Raw genomic sequence first — 18,110 nt, 5'->3', positions numbered from 1 at the left:
CAGCCCAGCCACCGTCATCCACACATTTCCGAGGCCAACGTCAAACCACCACTGGGGTCCCACGGGCGCCGCACCGCGCCTGCGCACAGCCCAGCAGCTGGACCAGGCTGTCAGTGCGCATGCGCCGGACTCCAGCTCTCCGCCCCCCCCCCCACCACCCCCCCGCATATTTTGAACGCTCCGCCCAAACCGGCCGGCGCGCGCATGCGTGTTTACAGTAGCTGGTCTCTCCCGACCCCGGCGAGAAGCGGCGGCTCTGGGGTTTGCAGCCGGACGAGGCGGAAGTTGCTCTGTTGCTTTACAGTCCCTCAGTCTGGCGGAAATTAAAGAGCTGTAAGGGAGGTTCCGGAGCTGGCCTGGCGTGTAGGTGGCCAGATGGAGACCGAGACCGTACACCCGCCACTGACCCGCCGCCCGACGCTGGCCTCTTCCTGGGATGCCGCGTGCGGAGCCCTGGCCCAGAGTCTCCATCTCACCCGGTCTGGTCTCGGCGCCCGGGACGCCGACTGGGAGGAGCTGCTGGCGCCGCCTGCCACCGGGTGCGCCGGGCCGGCGGGGACTGGGGTTGTGCTCGGTGCCAGCCACGCTCCTGGGGGAGCCGGGAGGGGAGGCGGGGGCCGTGAGGGGAGAGGGTCTGGGCCCGGAGCCGAGCCGGTGACGGGTCTGTGCGGGCGGCGAGGGCGAGGGGGGCAGGTCCCGGGTGGCGGGAGGGTGGGGGCGGGCCCGCGGGAAAGAGGAGGCGACTCCGGCGTGAGCGTCGGGCGCAGGGGACGGGGGGCAGGTGACCTGAAGACTCGGCATTTCACCCCCTTCCCCCTTGTGTCCGTCACGTCGGCTCCTGAGGCCCCCTGTCGGGATCAGAACCGCCTTTCTATCCCGAAACAAAAACCTCCGGTCGACCAAAATAGGCATTAAAAACAAAATCCAGATGTCGAACATCTTCATCAGCTTATGTTTGAAAATGGCACACTTTGGTCCTTTATTCTCTTCTGCACCCCGCCCCACCCCCACTTCTGAACTGTTTTTTAACTTACACTAGCTGCCCAGTCCATATATTTCATTAACTGGACAGGCAATTATAGGAAGTCGCTTAGAATGTATTACAGAAGTCAAGGGAAAAGAGAGTGGAGAGCCCTCACGTCTAAAGCATCATTTCCTTATGAATTCTGTATTGAGCATTTCGTCAGTGCTTTTTGCAAGGCGCTTGGACTGCAAATGCAAATGTAAATGAATAGGATAACATGTCAACCCCTGTGGCCCATTAAGTGGGTTAATGACAGTGCTCAGAGAACTGTATAATAGTCTTCATTTTCTTTTCAGCCAGGAGCTGGTGATTTTGCAAAGGAACGTGAACAGCCAAGATGAAAACCCCTGCTTCCTTTACCTGAGATGTGACCCTCCTGGAGGTGAAGAAATCGTTTCTCTTGGCATTTTCAGTTCAGCAAGAAATATGGAAGTATACTCAGGAGAGGAGTACTGTGGAACCAGTAGGGGCAAGAATGTTTGTAATGTTCTGGATAACAGGTTTGTGACGTATGCATGTGGAAGTGTTCTTCTGAAGTAGTGTTTTATTTTCTTGACCTTTTGTGATATTTATTGATTCTCTGACATTGGTGCCAGATACTAGGGGAGAGAAGATAAAAACATACCAGCAGACATAGAAGTTTAGACCTTTAGGGATCTTAAAGACAGTCTAGATCAGCCTAGTTGTTTTTATAAACGTGGAAATTGAGAGCTAGTGGAGGAGAGAGTAGTTGGTAAAAGATCATAGCTAGTTACTGGAAGACTATGATCAGGTGAAGTTCTGGTAAGTGTCTCTTGTCTGTTTTCTTTCACTCACAACGATCTGTTTTCCAAAAATTAAGTTGTCTATCAGTCTGGAACTTTGAACATTTTCCTGTAGGAAACTCTTTACACGTAGTGTGTGAGCCCAACACTGTGCCATACCAGCATACTTAACCCATTTTTATACTTATTGGTTTTTTTTCTGCTTTCTTACAAAGATTCTGACCTAATCTCTCCTTAATACGAATCAAAATATGAAGTGTTTTATATACCGTGCATGTTGGATATAACGGGTATGTTATTGAGCTTTACAGTGTGCTCTGTGCTGCATGAGCATACATTTGATATCTAATTTCATTTTCTCATGTAGCTAGTAAGTGGCAGATGTTGTCTTTGTAGCCGGTGCACTTCAGTAGGAAGTCCCAGCTGTTTATGCCTCACCAGGAAAACTGAATCTCAGGATTTAAATATTGTCCTGGAAACCTTTATTTTTAAATGTAACTGTTAAAAGTGATAGTGTGTGAAATTTTTTATAAGTTAATTCTTTTTTATTTTTAGTGAACATGAAAAGGTTATTTTGTACAAAAAATATCTAAAATTGGAGTCTTCCACACATGCTTGTAAAGTAAAGGTAAGTCATTCCTAAGTATCATTTAGTCATTCCTAAACTAATTTAAAAACTACAGTTGTCCTCCTATTATATAAACTTATTTTCTGTAGGTTTGGTAATGTAGTTAGTCCAACTTGGTCCCTGGTTTTAGTTCAGAAATACTCAGTAAACATGGAAAAAGAAATGCTTTTCTAAAAAATTATCAACATTCTTCTGTTAGAATGTGACCATTTATTAGCTACGGTTGTAACCAAAAGTGGTGTCCAGCTGCTCGCCACTCAAGAGCCAGTAAAGAGGCAAGGTTGGTGGACAGGAAAGTTTGCCTTGTTTTGGATGCCGGCAACAGCAGGGGTGGGGCGTTGGGGGTGCTGGACTCCTGTCTGAAGGCCGACTCCCCCCACTGACCATCAGGGGACAAGAGCTCCTATAGACAGAGGGAGGGGGCTGCATGCAGAAACAGCACAGTCAGCTCTGACAGTCATCTTGAACTTGGTCATGTGGTGGGCTGACCAGCATCATCTTGATTGTTCTTCAGTTCCAGGGTCGGTTTGTTCACTTTTCCTTGAGGCCAGTTCCCGGAATTGTGGCAGCTTATGTCATGGGTACAGTCTTGTCATCATGTAGTTAACTTCCTCCACCTGGCGGGGGTTTCAGTATCTGTACGACAGCTCGCAGGATGTGGCTCAGAATATGGTCTATAGCCCTTGAGGAGGAACTAAAGGTCCTTGACTTTGCTTACTGACTAACCAATTATTGTTTTGTCCTGTTGACTGCTTTTCTTTGCGTCTCCATTTTCGCACTTCTCTGATTAAACTTACTCTTTGGCTAAAGTTTTTCCACAGACCAAAGGCAGGCTGAGGGCATGGGGGGCAAGGTCCATTGGGTCCTGCTCCATTTCCTAGTCATGTCATGTACTGCTGTTAGTACAGCAGTATTGTACCTTTGAGCCTTAAAAAACTGAGTTAAAAACATTTTTTATCGTTATGTAAAACTTCGGTGCCAAGAAAACCACACGCAGTTTTGGTCCCCAAATCTAGAAGGATAGGACACAATCAGGGAGGACTCAGACATGGGCACCACAAAGTTAAAGGAGTTTGGATTGGTGTCTTCAGCCTGAAAAATATTATTAAGGTGAACTTTACTAAGGTCATCAGATCTAAGGAAATGGTACTGAGCTGGAAATCAAAAGCCCTATTTTTTTTTTCAATTTTTATTGGAGTAGAGTTGATTTACAATGTTTTGTTAGTTTCAGGTATACATCAAAGTGAATCAGTTATACATATACATATTTCCACTCTTTTTTACATAAGCCCTGACTGTTAAATGAGCTCTCTTGCTGACTAGCACAATAACTTTGGGCAAGTTCCTTCACCTTTTTCAAGCTACCTTATGGGTAGTATTAGGGAACTGAAGAAAATTCTTGGATTGATTATTTTTAATTTCTCAAATTCTTTGCTGATTATTACTTACAGAAGAGCACAGAACTGATTATCCCAAGATGTTGTTTTAGATGTATATACTAATAGTTTCTAAATTCATTTAAATAAGGCAATTCATTCATCCAACAAATACTGGAGTGCCTATTGATGCCAGATACTGTACTTGGCATTCAGGAGTTGGCAGTTATGAAATAAATTGGAATGAAGGCCTCACATCGCAAATATTATAGTGGGCAAGACAGATAATAGGTTGACTCAGTGTGCAAAATAGGTACTACATTCGCTAGCGAGAAGGGCTTGGGGGTTAAAAAGCAGAACAGGGATAATATGGAGGTTGGAATGTGGGTGTTTACATTTCATGAGGTATTTACTTACTTGTTGATGACAGTCACATCTTTGGTGCCACACTGAGTTTTTAGATCATGGGTCTGTATTCGCCTGTGTCTCTGTGTGATGTATAGGTTTGTTGTGTCTGTGAAGGTGAATGGTATTTAAAACTGTGCTGTGGAAGTACCAGGGAGTGAAAGAGTGTTTCATTTAGGGAAATCCTTGGGTTTGTGTGAAAGCTTCTTCTGGGCCGGTAGTATATGTAAGTTAAAAGTAATAGTTACTGAGCACTTACTCAATGATATGTACTGGAAATTTTAACACATAATCCTCATAACAACCATGTGAACTCATTTTACTCCTGACTCAAGTTTGGCATTTGCCCATGGTCACTCAGGCAGAGCCATCACTGAACTCAGGTCTGTCTGATTCTAAATGCTGTTTTCGTTCCACTTTGCTACTTTGTTGTCCTACACCACACGTGAAATGTCTTTTGCTCTAGAAGCAGGGACAACATGAAGAAGCATAAAGCATTGGAAAAGCTACTGGGATAGAAGACAGAAGAAACAGGCTCAGAGCTCAACTTTGCTAATTGGGTGTCTTTTGCAAGTTAAAAAAACCACCCTGAACTCGTATTTTTATGTGTAAACTGTTGAGCTCTCTTAGGTTGTATTGATATTCCCTACAGTTCTAAATTCTAAAATCCTGACTTATTTATATTTAGTATTTCACAAACACTTTGCATGGGACACTGGACAGTCTTATTTTGTATTAAATAATACTATAGCAAGTTTCAGTATGTTAAGATCTCCGATTGGTATAGTTTATCTTTAATTCCCTAAACTAAGTAAGTAAAACATTATTTATACATAATCTTTTATTTAAAAAGGACTTTTTGCATTTACATTGTCTTTTTGAGTCTTTTTTTGACTATGACTGTTCTAGAGAAACCTTTAAAATGTACTGGAAGTTAATTTTTAGATTCTTGAATGCTTCACTCTTCAGTATTAACAAGAAATGACTTTAAATGATGATTATTTTTATTATCATTAATTTTGCTGACCTTTTGTATTATAATAGCTGCTCTCCTTTGGTGAAAAGCAGTGTGTGTTCATCAGTAAAGTTGTGGTACATGTGAGGCCAGTTTCAGCAAATTCTTCAGCAGGCTCTCCTGCTCTAGGATCAAGGATAGACCTGGAGAGGGTCCAAACCATCATGGAGTCCATGGGGTCAAAGTTGTCATCTGGAGCTCAGCAATTGATGAATATGGTTATTTTCCAGCAACAGGTGAGTAGAAATGGATTTCTTTCCGGATACTGTTAAAATTCTTTAAATGATGTCTTCTTATAAGGACATGTAGAAACGTAAATCTTTTTATTTCAACTTTGGTTATTGATTTAACTATTCACTTTACTAATTTTCCAAAAATAACATTCTGTAGACTTACTCTCTTGCAAAAAAATATTTCTATTACAGACTTCACAATTTTCCATGAATTCACTCATTTATTCATTCAGCAAGTATTTATTTAGCCCCTTCTTAGTGAGTACCACAGTTTTGGTTACTTTAGAAGATTCAAAGATGAATTAGTCGATAGCCTGTTGTTAAGGATCTCTGTAGTCTTGTTAGGGGAGTCAGGGCATCTAAGTGGGGAATGATGAGGAATGCTAGGAAAGGCTTATTAAAGGAAGTAGCATTTTATCTACGCCTTTAAACAGGAAGGGTGGGATTAGGCAAGTAAATTTGGAGGGATGCAACTTAAGAGATAGAGACAAGTATGGATTAAATCTTAAGTGCTAGAGAAATAGGATGTACCTAGGAAATGAATAGAAGTTCATTTCTCTGGAGTGAAGAAGTGACAGGAAGTTTCAGGTAGACTGGGGCTGGATCTTAGAGGATTTTGAATGATGTTATGAAGTTTGTGGGTATTTTTTAGCTCTGTTTTAATAAATTTAATCGGCTATTATGTGTAAGATGAGTCAGTAGGAATGATGCGTCAGCAGAAAGTGAGGCTACAAGGAGGAAAGCAGCTCTGTTATTTCCGTCATCCAGAGGAGAGTTAATGAGAGTCTAAACTTGGAAGGAGTAACCTGATGCTGGATTGTGAGAGGCTACAACAGTGGGGCCACTGGGACTTGACAACTAACTTAATATGGGTTCTGTGGGAGAAAAACAGAATCAAACGTGAAACTAAAGTTTTGAAAATGGTGATACCATAATATACATGGAACCCAAGGTGGGAAGCGACTTGGGGGAAAGGAGTTTAATTTGGGAGTGTTGAGTTTTAGATGTGAATGACACATGTCCTGGGATGATGTTGTGAGGCTTTGGAAACACAGGTGGGGCTGGTGGAGTGGAGGGGGGTTTGGGAGGAGCATGCTAGTAGATGATGGGGAAGGGGGTGAGGGGAGAGACTGGAGCCAGGAAGGAAGACCCTGGGAGAGTAGGAGCATTTGCTAAGAATACGGGGAGAGGAAAAAGGAACCACAAGAGCAGGACACAGCAGTGCTTAAGAGTCACAAGAGATCTGATGTCACGAGACCTGAATTCAAAGCTATTAGTTCTGTGTTATTTGGCATCGCTTCCTCTTTTTGAGAATAAATTTCTTCGTGTTTACAATCTAAACGATAATACTGGTAAGATCACAGGATGAAAGTTTAAAACCAATAATACGAATTTAAAAACTTACATAACTTTTTTGAGATTTGCCAATATTAATTTAGGACGAGTATCGTTGGATCAACAGGCAGACATAGGAGAACAGGAGAGTTGATGATGATCTTGGAAAGCATGGAAAAGAGAGCTTTAAAGTGAACAGGGTCCATACTCTTCTTCCGCTGGCACTATTACCTCACCTCCACACCTCAGGAGGTTCCTACCTGGCCCTCCTGCTCCAGTGCTCCCTCTCCGCAGTGCAGCCAGAATGATCTCAGAGGGTAAAGCAGACTCGACTTCCCCTGTGCAAAGCCCCCTGACTGCTCCCCTTGACACTCAGAACTAATCCAGATTCCTTACGCTCTCATCTAAGATCTGGGCCCTCCTTACCTCCTCAGCCTCATCTCCTGCTGCATCTCCTTAGATGCCTTGCTCTAGACATTCTGATGTGGGTATTCCACAAATAGCCAGACGTGCTCCCACCTCAGGACCTTTGCCCTCTTAACTGCTCTCTTTGGCCAGAATCCTCTCTTCCTGATCTTAGCAAGTCTGCCTTTTTCTCGTTATTTCAACCTCATCTTAAACGTTCCATCTTGAATGACACCTTCCCTAACCACCCTGATTGAAATATTAGCCTTTTCCTCCAAATCTGTATCATATTTTCATCAGCGCTTTCCTGCCTGTTTTTGTTTATGTGTTGTTCTGTGTATCTCATTAAAATATAAGCTTTGTGCAAAGAGGACCTGTCTGTCTAGTTTATGGCTCCGAGTAAATTTTATATAATATATATGCCCTTTGGATTATCAACTAAGTACTCCTTGGAGATCTTCAGGGGGTCAGTTTGAATAGTGATGAGATGGAAACCAGATTTTGAGGGATTAGATAGTAAATGGGTAGTTAGAATGTGGAGGTAGCCAGGGTAAAGTGGGTTGTTTCAAGAATGATAGAGATAAGGAACCTGCTGGTATCAGAATCCCTTGGAATGTTTATAAAGTGCAGAATCCTGGCCCTCAGCAGTGACCTGGAACGCTGAGGATGTGATCCAGGACTCACCTGTTTTATACAGGCAATGCCAGATGAGTCTTATGCATAGCATATTTTAAGAACAGATGTTTGAGGGGAAGGATCCAGTGGCCGTAGAGATTAAACATTTAAAAACAGAAGAAATTTTTTGTGTGTGGAAAATTTTGCAAACATTGGAGAGGGTTAATGAATTAAGTAAAAGCAGTTCATGGACTGATTTTTATGTTTTAAAACCTTGACTTTGGAAAAGAAATGACATGAATAGTAGTTTGTGGGTTTTTTTGCCCATGTTTTCAGGGTTTTTTGTTTAATTCCCAAAACAATACATTTTCTTTGCTGTGTAATTTCCGTCCATTCACAAGTACATAAGGTATATTGTAAGCGTGCTCTCCCAGCTCTCATCCTAGTCCCAAGCGTGGTGTGTGTCCTTGTCGCATCTTCTGTCGTATAGAAACACAAGTCCTCCAACCAACAGCACGTGTGTGGTAACCCCCCAACACACGTGCTAAATCATTATCTATGGGGACATTTGGTAAACCCCCTGGGGAAGAAAGAAGGTGATCCTGTTAAATCGTCTTTGAAACATGCTAATAAAAGTCTTCTTTCTCGTGGGGAGGCTGTATTTATGGAATGATTCTCACAGGATGTACCTGGTTCTCTAGGATTGCTTTTGTCCACAAACAAGGAATCCATGGAATGTCTTCCTGGAAAGTGTCATATAAGCTCTGTAACTATCTGTTAAGAATAAAGTAGGGATGTTTCATGATCAGAACCTCTCCTTCTATGGAAGGGGTGTAACCACTCACTGTTTGGAACTTTCATATGTTAATTGGGGCAGGGCCTGTCCTGATGAGGAAAGAAAGGACCTGGGGAACAGCTTTCTAGACTCCCTGCTTCACCTTTGCCTTGTGGTTCCTTGTTTTCTGGAAAGTTTCTTAAAGTGATTTCTTATTTCCTTGTATTTGAAGTTCACATGTGCTGACTTCGATTTGTTTTTGCTTTAGCAATTTAGAATAATTGAGTAGGAATTCTGAATCAAAGTGCCTGGCATATAGTTGTCATTTAACGTTACCTGAGGGAAAGCTGTGCCCCATTTTCTCAACAAAAATATATTCAGTTATTCAAGATTTTCACTGTTTACCTTTTTCATCTGAAAAGATAAAAACATCCTTTTTTCTTGCTTTTTCAAGGTGATACTTTTTGGATTTTATGGTAATTATAAAAGTTAAAGACAGACCTTTCAGAAATCCTACAAGATGTTCAGAGATACTTATTTTTTTCAGAAATCTGAGGGTATGTTTGCAAATTTGTATTTGTCTTGTTCACTGTCTTATTTCCAGTCCCTGAAACAGTACCTAACACAGAGTAGATTCCTGGTAAATATTTGTTGAATGAATGAATTTGGGGCTGGCTTTATCCAAGAATCATTTATTAGAATATTCAGAAAATATATGGACTGAGTGTTTTCAGCTAATCTTGTATAATATTTTTCTCAGTCTCTCTAACTAGATACTGAGCAACAGTAAGTATGAGATGATATTCCCTATAAGAATCCCTAGTAGAGTTCTGTGTTTAGAAGTGAAGATGGAGGTGTATAACTTAGTTAGATAGGCTAGAGGTAGTTTTGCTTTTCTCTTGTGGAAAAATTGAAGAGCATAGCAAGAACATGGCCCTGGATAGGAGACAGTGTAACCCGCTCTCAAAGGTGAGCCAGAGTTTTCTCAGGAAATAATATAGCATAACCGGTTGAGTTGAGGCCACAAAACATAATCATTACCCTACAGATTATTAAGGCAGACTTACCCAAAAGGTAGCTCATTTTAGTCATTGAAAGTGTTACAAAAGTACTCATATAACATCATACTTTAAGTATGTAACTATCTGGTCTATCTTTCAATGAAAATAAATTGCATATTCTTAGGTTGAATTACTATATGTGACGGTGGGCAGATGATTTTTTTTTTCCTGTGTATTTTTTTTTCTTTTAACATCTTTATTGGAGTATAATTGCTTTACAATGGTGTGTTAGTTTCTGCTTCATAACAGTGTGAATCAGCTATACATACACATATATACCCATATCTCCTCCCTCTTTCGTCTCCCTCCCACCCTCCGTATCCCACCCCTCTAGGTGGTCACAAAGCACCGAGCTGTTCTCCCTGTGCCATCTGTTTTACATTTGGTAGTATATATATGTCCATGCCGCTCTCTCACTTCGTCCCAGCTTATCCTTCCCCCTCCCCGTGTCCTCAAGTCCATTCTCTACATCTGCGTCTTTATTCCTGTCCAAGGCAGATGATTTTTAATTCTATGAAAGTTATCAATTACTGTGACTGAATTGAGAATACTACATTTTATTACCATATATTAAGGAGGCCTTTTTAGTGGAAACATTAAAATAAGCCCGTGCAATTTTACTAAGTATGCTTGTATTTATTTGAATATTTTCCTCAGCAAAACTAGTGAAATGATGAGAAGTCCTGACTCTGGAGTTCGGTGGCCTGGGTTCCAGTCCTGCTTCTGCCACTGACCAGTTGTGTTACCTTGGCCAAGTTAACTTTAGTCTTGGTCTCCTAACTTAATATTGGGATAGTAGCTATAGCCTACTCCATGTGAAAGCTTTGAGGATCAGATGAAAGAAGGCACATTGCCTGACTCTGAGTTACTCCAGAGGTTACCTGTCATTATCATTCATGTTAATAATAACGTTTTCTTACTTACCTTGCTTAGAATTGTATTCCCATTGGAGAGCAGCTTCAGTCAGTTTTGGGGAGCGCTGCATACAAGCACATGATGGGACTGCAATCATCATCTGCTTCAGGCGCCTTCGACAAGTCATCCTCCACACCTTTCCCTTCCAGAACTGGATTGACATCTGGAAACATGACTGAAGACTTAAAAGCTTACGTTGATAAAAGTACACAGCCAGCTGGTGGAGGAAATGTGACAAGCCTCCAAGAGTGTAAAATTGTGCCACAAAACCATTCTCTTCTTGAGAATGATCTTAAGAATGCAGTATCTTCCTTCTTACCAAAGAAAGCACGTGACAACTCACATATACCTAACTCTGAGTTGCTGCCTTTTCTGCAGAATCTATGTAGTCAAGTGAACCATCTCCGTGTGGGACCCAACACCAAGTGGCAGGAAAGCATCACCAAGCCCGGCGAAGGCACTGTTGGTGTTACGTAAGTATTTAAGACAAGTGTGGTTTAGATTGGGGGCAGGAGGGGGGAGGCAGGTGGAGGAAAGCAGGTTTGTTTCAATAACTACTGCCTGAAAATGTTTCCAGAGAGGATTTTAGCAGCTTTTACATTTCACCATTAACACACTGGCGGAAAGAAATACTCAGCAGAGTAGGATGGATTGCTTTGAAAGAAGTGTGTAAAACTGGAGGTGCCGAGCACTTCTCAGGCCTCTGATGGAAGGGGTACAGGCAGCAGATAGGGTCAGAGTAGAGAGTTGTCCGCATGAATGGAGAGGAGCTGTGGTGACCATGATATGTACATTTTTTGCCTGATTGTATGAAGTGAGCCATTGCAACAGATTTCCTTCGTAGATCATGTGTGACCTAGGCTATTTTCAGAGTCATCCAAACATTTTTCAGCTCTAAATTATTTCTAGTGTACAGGCCCTTATCCCCTGATCTTATAATTCCAATTTTTTCCAGTCCTGCTTTGATTGAGGGGTGGCTAAGTGTTTAGTATGTTCCCCATCCTTTATATAGATGTAATGTGTCCAAATTTTGCACTAGATTGGAATTCAGGACTCTAATCATAGTTCTACCTTAACTGTTGCCTTACTGTTTAAATCTTTTGGCTTACCCTTTTTTCCCATGTAAAATGAGGGAGTTGTATTGGTTGAAACTTTCTTAATGTCTCCAATAGCATTCAATTTGAGGAGTTGACATTATTGAACAAGTGGTTCTTATTTGGGAAGGATAAGGAAAGATAACAATAGTCGTTAATTGTTTTTTTTGTTTTTTGTTTTGGCCGTGCTGCGTGGCATGCGGGATCTTAGTTCTTAGTTTCCCGACCAGGGATTGAACCCGTGCCCCTGCACTGGAAGCGCGGAGTCTTAACCACTGGGCCACCAGGGATGTTCCAGTCTTTAGTTGTTGATAGTCTAATCAATGTTAACTTGTGATATAGCAAAACAAAACAAACAATAAAACCCAAAGGAGAAAAAAAAACCTAAACAGATTTAAAAACTGCTCCTGGGTCCAGCTGGGATGTAATGTCCCCATTTCTCTCAGATCCCCCTTTTTACCAATAAAAATCCCTGGACATAATACAGCAAACATACAAAGACTATAAAAGGTGGAAAGAAGTCAGACTGCTCAGGGACCATGAGGCTTAGTGTTCCTTAGTTCCTACTTATCTGAGAGTTTCTTTCATCATAGATGGGTATAGGGTTTTGTCAAATATTTTTCCTATGGCCATTCATATGATCATGAATTTTCTTCTGTAGTCTGTTCATAGGGTGAATTACATTAATTTCAAAAACTGAACCTGCCTTGTATACCTAGAATAAATCCCACTTGGTTGTGGGCTGTAATTCTTTTTTATACAATGCTGGATCTGATTTGTTAATATTTTGTTGAGTATTCTTGCATCTAATTCATTAGAGATACTGGTCTGTATTTTTCTTGTACTGTCTTTGTCTGGTTTTCATGAGGGTAATACTGGCCTCATAAGATGAGTTCTACATCTTATAAGAGATTGTGTAGAATTGGTGTTATCTCTTCTTAAGATGTTTGGTAGAAGTCTCTAAGGAAAGCAGCTGGGCCTGGTTATTTCTTTCCTGGAAACTGTTAAATTACCAATTCAATTTCTAACATAGTAAAGTTGTCAATTCTCCCCGTTGATATGCAGGCTTAATATTATGCGTATTGAAATCCCACCACAATATTTGGCAGACATAAGCAGGATCATTTTAAAAATTATATGAAAAACAAAAGAGGTAGAATAGCTAAAACAACTTTGAAAGAGAAGAATGAAGTGGGAGGAATCACTCTTCCCAGTGTCGAGTCTTATGTAGTTAGAGTATTCAAGATGATGTAGTGATGGCAGAGGGACAGACACATAGGTCAATGGAACATAATAGAGGGCTCAGAAATAGACCCACAAAATTATGCTCAACTGATTTTTGACAAAGGTGCAACAGCAATTCAATAAAGGAAAAATAGTCTTTTTAACACATGGTGATGGAGCAATTGGATATCCGAAGGGCAAAAAGTGAACCATGACCCAAACCTCATACCTTATATAAAAATTAGCTCAAAATGGATCATAGACTTAAATGTAAAACATAAAGCTATAAAACTTTTCTAATAATACATAGGGGACAATCTTTGGGGACCTAAGACAAGACAAGACTTCTTAGATATGACACCAAAAGCAGGGTAATCAAAAATTTGATTTATTAGATGCCATGAAAATGTAAAACTTTTGCTCTTCTCTGTTAAGAGGAATAAAATACAAATTACAAAGTGAGGGAAAATATTTGCAAATACATATCCAACAAATGACTTATATCTAAAATATAGAAAGAACTCTGAAAGCTCAACATTAAAAAAATCCAATTAGAACATAGGCAAAAAACATAAAGAGATATTATACCAGAGAGAATGTACAAAAAGCAAATAAGCACATGAATATAAGTGCTGTTGACCTCATGGCTATTAAGGAAACACACATTAAAACCACAAGAAACCACTACACAGAATGGCTAAAATAAAAAGTTTAAAAATGATAACAAAACCAAGTACCAACGAGGATGTGGAGAAACTGGATCTCTCATACATTGCTTGTGGCGATTTAAAGTGGTACAGCCACTCTAGATAACTTTGGCAGTTTCTAATAGCTAAACATATAGTTACCATGTGACTCAGCAATCATACTCCTGAGCATTTATCCCATAGAAATGAAAACTTCTTTCCACATAAAAACCAGTACACAATTGTTCATAGAAGCTTTATTTGTAAAAGCCAAAAACTACCAGTATGTCTTAAAATAGATGAGTGGTTAAATTAACCCTAGTATATCCATATCATGGGATGCTATCAGCAATAAAAAGGAATGACCTGTTGATACATGCAACAACTTGGTTGTCTGTCAAAGGCATTACGCTGATTGACAAAAGAGAATCTCAAGAGGTCACATACTATATGATTCTGTTTGTGTAACATTCTCAAAATAATAGAGATGAAGACTGTATTAGTGATTACCAGGTGTTAAGGATAGAGGAGATTAGGGGAGTGGATGTGACAGTAAAAGGGTAGCAGGAGGGAGATCTTTGTAGTTAAGGAATAGTTCTGTCTCTTGATTGTGGTTTTTGCAATCGAGACAGAACTTGATTCTGTCAAGAACATGATGTTTACATGAATGTGTGTACATGTGATAAAATGGCATACACACACACTGTACTAACATCAGATTCCTGGTTGTGATATTATACCATAGTTAGGTAAGATGTAACGATTGGGACCATTGGGGAATTATAGTATCTTTACAACCCCTGTGAATCTATAATTATTTGAAAATAAAGAGAAAAATAAAAAGCTCCTCGTATATTCTAGAGTAGTGGTTCTCAAACTTTTTGGTCTTTACCCTCTTAAAAATAATTGAGCACTCCAAAGAACTTTTATTTATGTAGGCTATATAAAAATATTTATTAGTTTAGAAATAACAATAAACTCATTACATAGTAACATAAACATTTTTATGAAAAAATACCATATTTTCTTTTTAAAAAGTTTAGTGAGAATGGTATAGTTTATTGATTTATTTATTTGGCTGCATTGGGTCTCTGTTGCTGTGCGCTGACTTCCTCTAGTTGCAGCGAGTGGGGGCTCCTCTTTGTTGCGGTGCGCGGGCTTCTCACTGCGGTGACCTCTTGTTGCAGAGCACGGGCTCTAGGTGCGTGGGCTTCAGTAGTTGCGGCATGCGGGCCCTAGAGCACACAGGCTTCAGTAGTTGTGGCGCACGGGCTTAGTTGCTCCATGGCATGTGGGCTCTTCCCAGACCAGGGATCGAACCCGTGTCCCCTACATTGGCAGGCGGATTCTTAAACACTGCGCCACCAGGGAAGTTTGGTATTGTTTTAAATTTATGTAAAACTTTATTAGCTTTGTGTTGTATTCTCATATATGTTGCATTATAGCATGTATAAAGATAGATAGCTAGTAAGACAACAGTAGAAATACTGAGAACAAATTGAGTTACCTCTGAGAAAAACATTTATCTGTACGCTAAACCTACTACCTTAAGGAATTCTAGGAAACAGAATATACAACCATACATGCTATTAGTTATCAGAGTAATGACATTATACATGGTATAGCCTCTGGATAATTCATTGTACATTCATTGTACGATTAATGTTCAAATAGTATTTTATTATTATTATAAAAATACTTCTGACCTCATGGAACCCCTGGAAAAAGTCGTGGAGACCCTAGGGTTTTGTGGACCACACTCTGAAATTCACTGTCCTTGTCCTTCCACTGCTTCAGTAAGGTTGTTTGGATGAAAAAAGAGAAAACTGTTTAAATTGTAGGGTTGCTTGGGGAAGCACTTGGAAGACAAACATGGAGACCTTAAAAAAAGTCAGCAAGATCGCTTTTGATTTGAGGCTCAAAACCAAAAAGACCCTTTCTATCTAAAGACTTGTTCTTTGAGGGTAGAAATTCTATCATCTTCATTTTTATATTCTCATTTCAATTTATGCTTAAATGTTTAAAGAATTTAAGAAGTAAGAATCCTTTAGGCATTCAGGATTGTGGTTGCCTGTTGCATATGTATTTTAGAACCTGGAAATATGTTGTAAGGTGACAGAGTATAGTTGTGGAGACAAATTTTAGCAATGTGTGTTGGCTGCTTATTGTACTATAGTTTGATTGTTTTTGTTATAATATTAGGGAAAATTGTTCTATTATTATTTTTTTAATTTATTTTTAGAATGGAAGAGCAATCCATTTGTTCCTACTTGGAAAAGATTCTTTCTAAAAATATGGAACTGATGGAAAAGAAACTTATGGACTACATTGATCAGCGAATATGTAAACTCCAGGAGCACATAGATAATAAGATTGCTTTGTTAGTGGACTTGCTGCAAAGTCCCAACTCCCCACCCTCTGGCATGCCTTTAAGACATTTTGACTCTGGAGAAAGACTTTCAAATGGAGAAAGATAGCACTGAACATGTTCAAAGTACTACAGATATTTATTACATATTTATTACAAAGCCGAATCCCCCAAAAAAGTTTATGAAAAGCAGGTATTTAATGTCCTTTGAAATATTACCACTTACTTAGAGTGACCTCAGTGTTCATTTTTACTACACTCGTGAATCCAGTACTGTACACTGAGTTAACATAATAGGATCATAAGTTACTTTTGTTTGCAATATTTTTCACTCTCAGTGAAATTTATGTATACTTCTGGATTAACTGTTTAAGATTTTAAGGATTTCTAAAGCAGTTCATTAGTTCATATTGTATATGTGTTTCATAGAAGTACATTTTTTATTTATACAAAGACTATATAGTCTTAGGCGTCTGAAAAATAATGCTTAGAGTATTTGATAATTTTTCTTTCTCTAATCAATTGTTTTTGGAAAATTGGATACTTAAGACCTTTAATTCAAATCACTAGTTTATATTTTGTATGTTTATCTCAGATAATGAACAAGGTGCAGTGTTTGGCATGTGTAAAATTAGTTTACACTGAGGTTAATATTATTTGTTTCAGTACAGTGTAGCAGTAGATAGGGAAGTAAAAATCACAACTAGCCTATTCCTTGTTAGGAATATTATTTTAGATTTAATGTTTGATGTAAAGTGAGAGAAGTCATCTTGTTTTATCTCAGTCAACCCAGAAAATATAAGGAACTATTTCCCTTTCTGAGCTGATACAGGTTCCTCTTTCCAGAACCTTCTTCTATATGTTTAAAGTGGGAAATTCTGAGGTTCTGCTTTGAAGGGTTAGACATATGAATCAAGGAGATTGCAATTCTCTCAGGCAGACTTAATTTTTGGAAATTATAACTATTGTATATGTGTTGAAGGGTGATGTATTTGCATTTAAAAAATATATGTATCCACTCTGGAAACTACTTGTCTAAGTAAATACAAATTTTTAATTTTCATCTAATCTTTCCTTAAAATGCTGTATTTTTATGAAAAGGGGTGTTTCACAATTGATATTTTGGTCAGTTCTTTAAAATAAGGGCTAATTTATATACTCTTTGTTCATTTGTATCATACTACAAAGGTGACACAGTATATAGAACATACCCTCACCACAGCCACTTGAAAATTTGCATATTTTTCTAGTCTTTTCTAATTTATGGGACATTCACAACATACATAGCTGTAAGATAGTATTTCCTTTGTTGTTCAGGAGAAATCTGTCTCACTGCAAGCTGAACCCTTTAGTTAAGTTTTACAGCTTCTGGTAGTTATAGTCTGTTGATTTACAAAATGCCTCCTTCCAGATACATAATTCATCTTACAAGTCTCATCTTTATTACATCTGAAACAGAAATATGGTCATGTCAAAAAGATGTATAAAGGTACAATATTGAAAAGAGATGGTACAAAATATTCTTCAATTGAATTTTCCAGTTTGTAGAAGCCAAAATCTCTCTGAAGAGACAAAGTCTTCAGTTCAGACTAATGTAAGCTAAGACTCTGGATTTGCTCTTATTGCAAGATAGCAAAATTCCCTTAAGCCTAAATTTCTGAGTCCACATGAATTAATTTAAAAAATGATACCTATATTAGAATTTGAATACTTTTCATCACCTGCTTGCCATTACTAATGTGCAGTATGGTGGTCCAGTTAAAATCCAGTCAGCTCTACCCACCACCAGTCCCTCCCATGAGGAAACTTGCACAAGCCTCTTAGATGGCCTCATCCACCAGAGGGCAAACAGCAGAAGCAAGAAGAATTACAGTCCTGCAGCCTGTGGAACAAAAACCACTTTCACAGAAAGATAGACAAGATGAAAACGCAGAGGGCTATGTACCAGATGAAGGAACAAGATAAAACCCCAGAAAAACAACTAAGTGAAGTGGAGATAGGCAACCTTCCAGAAAAAGAATTCAGAATAATGATACTGAAGATGATCCAGGACCTCAGAAAAAGAATGGAGGCAAAGATCGAGAAGATGCAAGAAATGTTTAACAAAGACCTAGAAGAATTAAAGAACAAACAAACAGAGATGAACAATACAATAACTGAAATGAAAACTACACTAGAATGAATCAA

At 39.4% G+C, this 18,110-nt stretch overlaps 1 protein-coding gene across 2 annotated transcripts in view; it reads left to right on the top strand.

Annotated features, from left to right (window-relative positions):
• Positions 1–235: 235 nt before the first annotated feature.
• Positions 236–18,110, top strand: part of LOC137767518 (ATPase PAAT-like) — a 32,814-nt gene continuing 14,939 nt past the window's right edge. The window contains exons 1-6 of one of the 2 annotated variants that reach the window (XM_068548703.1): positions 236–539; positions 1,321–1,524; positions 2,344–2,416; positions 5,242–5,448; positions 10,570–11,024; positions 15,798–16,218. In XM_068548703.1, the coding sequence (XP_068404804.1) occupies positions 376–539; positions 1,321–1,524; positions 2,344–2,416; positions 5,242–5,448; positions 10,570–11,024; positions 15,798–16,032 (1,338 nt within the window). In that variant the 5' untranslated portion in view covers positions 236–375 and the 3' untranslated portion in view covers positions 16,033–16,218. Of the gene's footprint in view, positions 540–1,320; positions 1,525–2,343; positions 2,417–5,241; positions 5,449–10,569; positions 11,025–15,797; positions 16,219–18,110 lie in introns of those variants that run through there. The other variant, XM_068548705.1, reaches the window with a different exon arrangement.

The sequence above is a fragment of the Eschrichtius robustus genome, chromosome 7 (genome assembly GCF_028021215.1).
Source record: "Eschrichtius robustus isolate mEscRob2 chromosome 7, mEscRob2.pri, whole genome shotgun sequence".
In the NCBI taxonomy this organism is placed as follows: Eukaryota; Metazoa; Chordata; class Mammalia; order Artiodactyla; family Eschrichtiidae; genus Eschrichtius; species Eschrichtius robustus.
This window is presented reverse-complemented; position numbering and strand designations above follow the sequence as displayed.